The sequence below is a fragment of the Gossypium arboreum genome, chromosome 13, assembly GCF_025698485.1.
Source record: "Gossypium arboreum isolate Shixiya-1 chromosome 13, ASM2569848v2, whole genome shotgun sequence".
In the NCBI taxonomy this organism is placed as follows: Eukaryota; Viridiplantae; Streptophyta; class Magnoliopsida; order Malvales; family Malvaceae; genus Gossypium; species Gossypium arboreum.
In genome coordinates, this window is record NC_069082.1 from 114301133 (window position 1) to 114310816 (window position 9684).

The following is a 9684-nucleotide window of genomic DNA, read 5'->3' on the forward strand; positions in this document are numbered from 1 at the left end:
TATTCGTTGCTTAATCGGGTCGATTCCTAATAAGTGGTATCAGAGCTAGTTTAATTTTTATAGATTAGCACATTCAGATATGGCAGCAATAAGGTTTGAAATTGAGAAGTTCGATGGTGAGATAAATTTCAATCTATGGCAAGTTAGGATGATGGCAATTCTAGTACAATCCGGTTTGAAAAAGGTTGTTACCGAGAAAAAGCCTGAGAATCTAAATAACACAGAATGGGAAGAGCTTGATGAAAAGGCTTTGTCTGCAATCTAGTTGTGCCTCGCGAATATGATATTGCAGGAGGTATTGATGGAGAAGACTGCATTTGCCTTGTGAAAAAGGTTAGAAACTCTTTATGTGACTAAGTCTCTGGCTAACCGTTTAGTGTTGAAACAACGTCTATTTATGTCTTGCATGAACGAAAGTGAGCTTCTTAGAGATCACATCAGTCAATTCATTACTCTTTTAAATGATTTAAAGAACATTAAGGTTCATATTGATGACGAAGATCAAGCTATACTATTATTGTGCTTTTTACCCCCTTCATACAAATCTTTCAAGGAGACCCTAATTTATGGCAGAGACAACCTCTCGTTCGAATATGTAAAGGATCATTTGTTGAGTAGAGCCAAACGCGACAATAAGTTTGGTTTGGATAGCAAGGCAGATAAGCAAGCTTCCATTTTGATAGTATCAAAGAAACGGGACAAAAGGTGTTGCTATTGTAAAAAGTTAGGTAACGTCAAAGTAGATTGTTATAAACTGCAAAATAAAAGAGCTACTGAGAGTAACGAGGAAGATGTAGCTGGTGCTAATTTGGTCGATGAAAATGATGATGATTTCTTGTTAGTGTTAACGAGTGATAATTCCAAGTTTACGTCCGAGTGGATCCTAGATTTAGGATGTTTTTTTCCACATGTGTCCTAATAGAGAATGGTTCTCCACATACAGTTCGGTTGAAGGTGAAGTTGTGCGCATGGAAACGATTCATCTAGTAAGGTAATTGGTATTGGTACTGTTAAAATTAAGATGCACGATGGGACGATTAGGACTGTAACAAACTGTTAAAATTAAGATGCACGATGGGACGATTAGGACTGTAACAACCCATATTTCACGGGCACCAGAAAAGTGAAGTTAGGGCCTCCGTCTTAGGAAAACGAGTCCGTAAATATTTATTAAAAATATTTACGTAGTTAGTTATGGGTTGAATTAGATTTTAATTAGGTGAATTTATTTTTAATTAGAAGTAATTAGTAGAAAGGACTAAATTGAGTAGAGCATAAAAGCTTAATCATAGAATAAGAAAGGGATAAAGGATTAAATTAGTAATTAAACCAAATTAGTGACATGTGTATGCTAGAGAATGAGTACATGTGTATTTAAATTATTAGTACAAATGTATAATATATATATTTACTTATTTATTAAGTAAAAGATATTTACTTTTATTATTATTATTATTATTATTATTATTATTATCTATTAATTGAGATAATGACAAATGTATGGTGTGGGATTAATACATGTGTACATGTGTTTATGAATACACATGTAGTATTTTTATTTGTATTAATTAGATATTTTATTAATTATTAATTTAGTAAATGAAAGTAATAATAAACAAATCATAAAAAAAAGAATAGAAAAGTTACAGAGAAAGTCACGAAAATTGGGGAAAAAAAGAAGAAAAGAAAAGAAAAAAGGAGAAATTAGAGTTTAAAAGCTTGAAAGTTAAATTGGTAAGTCAATTAAGTCACTTTCTTTGTGATTTTGATGTTTTTGGAGTCTTAGAGTAAAGTACTCTTGAATTTGTGTGGAAATATTGAAAGTTGATAGACTTTTGAGTAGGGTTTATGTTGAATAAATAATGAAATTAGGGATCAAATTGATAGAATTGTTGATTAGAATTGATTAGAGGACTAAATTGTAAACTAGGCTATAAGTTTTGAGTTTATGAGCTATTGAAAGAAATTTGAAATTATGGTAAAATAATGAAAATTTGATGGTTATATTGAAATTTTGAATCAATGTGGAGATTTATTAAATATGACTCCTATTTTCAATTAAATTTGAGGAATAATCTTTTAGTTAAACTCTGTTTACTTGTTTCAATCAAACACTGATTAGTTTAGATTATTTTATTATTATTTGACTTATGAATTTAGCCTATAAATAGGCTCTTTTTACAACCTTAGAGTAGACACCCATTAGAGATTAGAACTCATAACACATTTAGAAAATTTTGTGTTTATATTTTGAGGGTTCTTTATTTTCGGATTTTTAGGGTTTAGTTTTTATCTCCATCTTTTGTACTCTTCGTTCTTTTGCCATTATAGTAAATTTATCTTTACCAGTGGTTTTTAATTCTCTTTGGAGGAGTTTTTCCACGTTAAATTTGTGTGTTCAATTTCTCAATTTCTTCTGCTATTTTTACTTATTCGTTGCTTAATCGGGTCGATTCCTAACAGATCAAATATATTTTTCTAATTTTTTCTCACTCATGACTTTTAAAAGAATGGTGATACAAACGTTTAGCAAATGCGTTCAAGTGATCATTTGAAAAGCTAGCATTTAATATTGAATATATAGAATTTGAGATATCATGTGATGTTGTCATGAGGGGAAGTAAATACGCAGTATACTATTTTTTCCTTAATCGAGGTTTTGTTCCATTAAATTTTCTTATGTCTTATGTTATAAATATTTTATTATTATTTGAATATGCATCAAAATCAAAATAAGTTTAATATACTTTAAAACTCTAATATTCATTAAAAGTCTGAGTTTTATTTCATTATATTTCTTAAACTTTATAAATATAAACTTTAAACATCCTATTGATTAATAAAAATATGTAATACTTTTGCTCTCCCGATTTTTCTGCTCTTTACTTTTACTCTCTTGTATCTTTATTTCACCACAATCTTGTCTACGAAATAATTACTCAATATATTTCCATTGAATTGATATAAATTAAAAGCTGATTTAAAAGATTAATACCATTTTCTCATATCTCCCCACAAATTCCGTTGACAAGTATCTAAGAAACAAGAAATAGCCTAATTGTTTAAGCATTTCGATCTCTTTTTGTTAAAAAAAAAAAAAGATGATAGAGAGAAATGCATTATATCATTCCTGCCAGAAATGCCTGACATATTAAAATGGATAGATATAGAGAGAAGCTGCAGATTAGCGATAAGCTAGAAACTATAAAAGACGCAAGATACGCAAAAGAAAGAAATAGATGCCTTCTGTATTAAACCACAAGAAATCATCTTCATGGGGCCCCAATATGATCCATTCTATGGCAGTATTAAACACTTGCCAGTGGTACCATAATCATATAGTTTACAAGTATTTAAAATGATTAACTTAAGAGTTTATTTAAGTTCATTGGTATTATTTAAGAGTATCTAAGCGCAGTAACATAATCATATAGTTTACAAGGGTCACTAAACCTTCCATCTTATGGCAGATAATTTAACTACACTACAAGAAAACCTTTTACGCTGGAATCGTGAACATCTTTGATGCATACTTACTGTTTTCTGGACCAAATATATAATAAGTATTGAGTGATAAGTCGGTTTAACCCGTATTTTGCATGCCGGCAGCAATACCCTTCATGGTCAAGATGAGGGTATCCTCCAAACCAGGGGCATAGTCACTTGTTGGGTTCAGTTTCACAAGCTCGTCTGCAGGCTTGCAGATGTGTGGCCGAAACTTCACGTTGTAATTTGGGTCACGGATACGTTTAAGTGTGTAGGCCTGGCAGACGTTTAGTGTTGTGATGTATGAATCACGCAGCCGGAGTCTTTGCTTTAGGTAGGGGTCCCCTTCAAGAAGATCCTTGTGCGCAGCAATCTGGAAACAAAACAGAAAAAGGAGTAAATTTATAGGCTCAAAATATAAGGGAATTTGGATCTGTCTAAACAATTGTATTATTTTTTTTTTTTTTTGAAAGAAATGAATGATAGGAGGCATCATGTTCCGGTTGCTGTACCTGGAGGAGAAGGCATTTTGTTTCTTCATAGTTGGTCCTTAACCTCTCCCCGAATGACCACAGTTCTGGAGAAACAAGGAGCTTATCATATAAGGCTGCGATCCCAGGATCTCCCTTCGCAAAGACCATTTCGACTAAATCGATTGTCACCCTAAAGAAAGGCCATTCATTGTACATCTCCTGTAGCATTTGCAGATTCTTAATGTCCTTCTCAATGGCATGTTTAAATGCCGCTCCAAAGCCAAGCCAAACGGGAAGATGAAATCTTGTCTGAGTCCAGGCAAAGATCCACGGGATTGCACGGAGGGATTCAATACCGCCACTTGGCTTCCGCTTTGATGGTCGGCTACCAATATTCATCCTACCGTACTCCAACTCTGGTGTAGCCTACAGCAGAAGTAAATAGTATTATTCAATTGAAAACACTTTTAATTAATTTAGATGGTCTTAAGAACATCATAATGCAAGATCACTTACAAGGCGGAAATATTCAACAAATCGAGGTTCTTTGAAGACGATGGAACGGTACTCCTCAGTAGCAACAATGGCCATTTCATCCATCAGTGCACGCCATTCAGGCTTTGGTGAAACTGGTGGGTGCATACCATGCTCAAGTGTGGCAGCTGTAAAACGCTGGAGTGTTCTAAAGCACAAGTGCTCCTCCCCAAACGATTGCTCAATAACTTCACCTTGAACTGTAACACGAAGTGATCCGTGAATAGTTTCTGGTGGTTGAGATAATATAGCAAGATGAGTTGGACCACCTCCTCTTCCAACAGTCCCACCACGACCATGGAACATTGTTAGCTTCATTCCAAATTGCTTAGCAACCTTTATAAGCTCCTCCTGAGCTTTGTATAATTGCCAGGCAGCAGAGAGACGCCCAGCATCTTTACCTGAATCTGAATACCCAATCATAACTTCTTGCTTTCCATTGATCCGATTTCTGTACCAATCTACTGAGAAGAGCCGAGCCAAAGCAGCAGGTGCAGCCTCCAAATCTGCAAGCTTCTCAAACAGTGGAACAACTCTTAATGGTTGCTTCACATGGCATTCACGTTGCAGGAGCTCAACAGCAAGAACATCAGAAGGTGCAGTTGCCATTGAAATGATGTACGCTCCGAAGTTATCTGCTGGGAGCTCTGCTAGGACATTGAATGTGTCTAAAACATCAGCAATTTCTTCTGTTTTAGGAAGATCTGAACCAAACAGTGGACGCTTGCCACTTAGTTCAGATAATAGCCATTCCTGCTTTTGTTCTTCAGACCACTCTCGGTAGGAACCAATTTCCAAGTGTTTGGTAATGGCATCTAAGACATCTGTATGACGGTCAGACTCTTGCCTAATGTCAAGTCTGACAAGTGAGAGCCCAAAGGTTGACACTTGCCTCAAGAAATCAAGAAGGCTTCCATCAGCAATTGGCCGGTCACCACAACAGCAAAGTGATCTATAACAAAGTTCAAGAGGTTCCAGGAACTGCATAAATTTTAAAACTTAATTAGTGCCAGGGTCAGTTAAGAAGAGGTTACTATAGAAAAATATACACGTAATAAAATGCTATTTATGATCATAACAAAAATAATTACTTGAGAGTGACGTAGAATGGTCCTTCAGAACCTAATTCAATAATTATTATTTTTGGGTGGGGATTTTCCCGTTCCTAATTACAACAATATAGTCAAGAGGAAATTTACTATTCTCTGTGTTGTTCCGACTCTTCATTTTTGTCAAAGAACCTATGTTCAACACCTAAGCCCGGTGCATATCAAGGCATGGCTATGGCCCTCCAAGGATTCTTCAAGTACATGGAAAAAAATGAACATACCCATGTTGGATGCATACCCGCAACAGACACTTGAAAAGTGTAGAGTGGCATATGTAAATCTCTATTTCACTTGTGAAAAGTAGGGATATTCCAAACTAATAATAAAACCATGATATAGGACAAACAAAAAGATACCTGCTCAATGTTGGTGAAAGTTGCTTCCTCTGGAATCTCAGACATACCATGAGATAACAATTGCCGTGACCTTTCACGTGTTTGATACAGCTTGTCCCTAACATCACCAAGAATAACACGGTAGGGTTCACTGGGAGGGATTTGTTTCCAAAACTCTGCATCAAGAGTTACATCAATTAGAACTTAACCAACATAACAGATCATTGAACAAAATATTTGTAGATACTGCCATTTCCAAGTCACTTAGTCTAAGTTCAATCTTTGAGCATGCTATAAAACATACACTAAAGAAAAATCTTATCCCGTCGTGGAGAATTGGCCAGGGAGAAAACGTCTTTATACTTCAATTCAAAGTATATTCTGATAAAAAGCTATTTAATCATGTAGAAAGCATAATCTAGATTCAGAATAAAATGCACACAAAACAGAAACCAGCATGTATACCTATGTAGTGTTTAGCATCTCTCCTTAAGGATCTATGAAGTTCATCAGCACGAACACGAAGCTCATCACTGCAACGCCACATGGACAACTGCAAAGACATCAACAAGAATTTGCCTAAAATGGGTCCTTTCAGAAAAGCTCTATAAAGCATGTTCGATGGACGAGCTTAATACCTCAAACATCAGATCCTCAATCTGGGAATAGTACAAATTGGCAGCCATCATTCTAGCCAACAAGCAAACATCCCTTGTGACCTCAGGAGTTACCCTTGGGTTGCCTGCATGATAAATCAAGAAAATGCTGAAACACTCCAAAAGCTATTTGAGTACCTCCAATTTTAACTAATTAGAAAACTATTTCATACTAGAAGGTAAAATCTTTTGATATTTATTTGTTCAAGTCAAATTTTACCATCACGATCACCACCCATCCATGAAGAAAATTGGATAAGTGGTGCGTTATAGGGAACACGTTCATTAATTCCAATGTTCTTCAAAGCCGTGTCAACTCGGCGTAAGAATTTTGGAACACCCTTCCATACTGTTTCATGGAAGTAGCTCATTCCTGCTCTCATCTCATCTTGAGGAGTTGGAGGGGTCCTTCGAATCTCATCTGTACGAAATGCAGCTTGTATCTACATGGAAAGGGAAACCAAAACAAAAACAATGAGAACCAAGGTTCTTTTCTTTTGTGGGACATGGATAGCAAGCTTATGTACACATTAAAGAATATCATGACAAGGTGGTATACCTCACGCCCAAGAGCCTCGTCGAGCTCCTGCTTATCATCTGGAGTAATATCTTTAGCATACAACTGCGCTAAACAATTCCTTATCCTGGACAAATGATAAGGGCAGAAAAAGATTCTTTAGAATCAGAAGCATAATAGTGAATGGAAATAGGTTTCGAATTGATATTGTTTCATCACTGAAATTCTTGTGATGTAATGGGAAGACGGTAAGAAGAAAAAATCGATGAACGGACCTTCCATGCTTCTGCAGTAAAGATCTTCGAACTGATTGTGTAGGATGAGCAGTGAAGACTAGATCCACAGTCTGGTTCTTAAGAGCATCAAAGACTTCCTGAGGAGACTTCTTCAGATCAACCACAAGTCTCTTGAGAGTTTCCTCCAAGTCTGATTCAGTTGTTGCATTGTTCTCATCAACAAAATCACCTTTCTTCAACTTGATCCTTCGACGGTGAGCAATCTGGACTTCCTCGGCCAGGTTAGCCAAGTTAAGCATGTGGGAAAAAGCTTTAGCTACAACAATGGAGTCCCCGGGATCCAAACTCGTCAATACATTTCCCAACTCCTCAAGTTTCTTGGGGTTATTCTTCCCTTCATACTCAGCAGAAAGTTCATAACATTCTTGAACCTAAACAAATCAAACACCAACAATACAACTTTATCTTCATAAATCACTGCATAAGTGTCAAGAACAACCCCTTTTTTACCATCTACCACAAAAAATGAACAACTGAACAGTCTAAGAGAAACAAATAAGACCTATCAGGATCCACATAACCTTCTAATATTCTCAGTAGTGAGGATTCATATGCAGAAACAAGAAAACTCAGATTTCAATGAAATCAAAATATGAAACTCTCATGAGTCAGTGTACACTCAATCTATGTTTCGCAACTCATGTGAGTTTCGGATACCAGTAAGCATGCAACTAGAATACAGTCCATGTTTCAAAATTTTTCCATATATTTGGAGCTTCATACTCTATACATGTCCAAACTTGTCAAGCACGACCACTTTTAAGAAACTAAAAGAGTCCAGTAACATGCACTCAACTGATAATGAAGCAGACTATTGTCATTTACAAAGGGTAGTAATACTACCATGAACATTCATCATCGTTTCAAACACTTCCAACCATTAAAACTTCAAACTCTAATTTAAGCATGTTTCAGAAAAGAAATCCCAATCCTTTGCCATTCTAAATAAAGTGTTTGAAAACAAGGGCATTGACCAAACGATCAAAGACCAAATTTGAAAAAACAAGAGAGTAATATACCGTTTCCTTAAGATCCTCGCCATGCAAATCTTGAAGAATATCAAGAAACCGATCCAAAAGCAAAGCATCATATTCCACCAATTTATCATCTTCACTCACTTTAGCAGGAACCAATTGCCGTAACTGCGCATCCATGGATGCCAACTTCTCGAACTTGCCATTATTATTATTATTATTATTAAAACTCGCCATTACCACACTCCTAAAAACTTCGTCTGCATAAAAGATAATTACCAATTTTAAATTACCAAAGCATCATAAACCCAATATCAAGTATTTGATATACAACAAGCTTAGTCTCCTATACATGCACTAGCAGTTAAGTTCTTTCAATCCACGAGGAAGTTAAAAAACTGTCGTATATTTAACTTTCAAAAAAAAAAAAAACTCTTATATATTTCATTTATTTTTATTTTAAATATAATTTAAAATATAAGCCATTGAGACCCAGAAAAATAGAGCCTATAAAATCAAAGAATTCGATAGAAAAGCCATCTGCATTCAAAAAAGTAGCCGTAGTTTCAGGGGAAACAAAATTGACCTTTGTATAAACTAGAAAACAGAGCATGTAAAAAGAAAAGAGAGAGGGTAAAAACTAAAAAGTTACATGATTTTGAGATAAACCCAGATTTTGATAATCAAATTGAAGTTTATGGATAATTCAGTACCTGAGTATAGGTCCCTGAGAAAAACCCAAACGCTGGATCAGAAAAAAAAAATTGGGAGGAAAAGAAAAATTACAGAGAATTGTGACTTACAAGAAATAATGAGCAAAGTTAATTATTTATGCAAGAAAAACTCTTGTCATTTAGTTGATCATAATTTATTTATTTTTCTGGTAAAGAAATTAGTATTTTAAATTACGTCGAAGAATCATCAAAGTAATTCCGTTTCTCTTTATATGTTTTCTTTGGAATATTCTTTCAACTTTAAAGGATTCTTCTAAATCCTAACCAAGTATTTAGAATATAAAAGTTTATTTTGTAAAATAATATATAATAAATAATTAACGAATCCTTTAAAACTAATTAATAATAATAAGTGTATTATATTTAAAAAGAAAAATATATTAAACTAAGAGAAAAATAAAATTTAAGCATATAAATATATGATTTTAAGAATATGAAATAAGTACAATTATTTATTATTATGTTGTCATTAATTTTGAGTCGATATCGAGTTAACTTATAACACTAACTCAATCAACAGTATTATTAAAAAGATAAAATTGAAAAAATTATCATTACTTAGTAGAGTTG

General features: G+C 34.4%; 1 protein-coding gene across 4 annotated transcripts; it reads right to left on the reverse strand.

Annotated features, from left to right (window-relative positions):
- Nucleotides 1-3244: 3244 nt before the first annotated feature.
- On the reverse strand, nucleotides 3245-9300 carry LOC108464465 (phosphoenolpyruvate carboxylase). Of its 4 annotated transcripts, none has more exons than XM_053024411.1 (12): nucleotides 9184-9292; nucleotides 9094-9107; nucleotides 8426-8640; nucleotides 7386-7777; nucleotides 7153-7237; nucleotides 6814-7036; nucleotides 6576-6679; nucleotides 6403-6490; nucleotides 5959-6113; nucleotides 4476-5474; nucleotides 3999-4385; nucleotides 3245-3859 (listed from the first exon to the last, which is right to left on the reverse strand). In XM_053024411.1, exons 3-12 carry the CDS (start codon nucleotides 8615-8617, stop codon nucleotides 3584-3586), a joined length of 2901 nt encoding a protein of 966 aa, XP_052880371.1. In that variant the 5' UTR covers nucleotides 8618-8640; nucleotides 9094-9107; nucleotides 9184-9292; the 3' UTR covers nucleotides 3245-3583. The 4 variants fall into 4 exon arrangements, with proteins under 4 accessions (XP_052880371.1, XP_052880369.1, XP_017620269.1 ...); XM_053024409.1 differs by having other exon boundaries at nucleotides 9033-9107; XM_017764780.2 differs by having other exon boundaries at nucleotides 9094-9300.
- Between the last annotated feature and the right edge of the window lie 384 nt (nucleotides 9301-9684).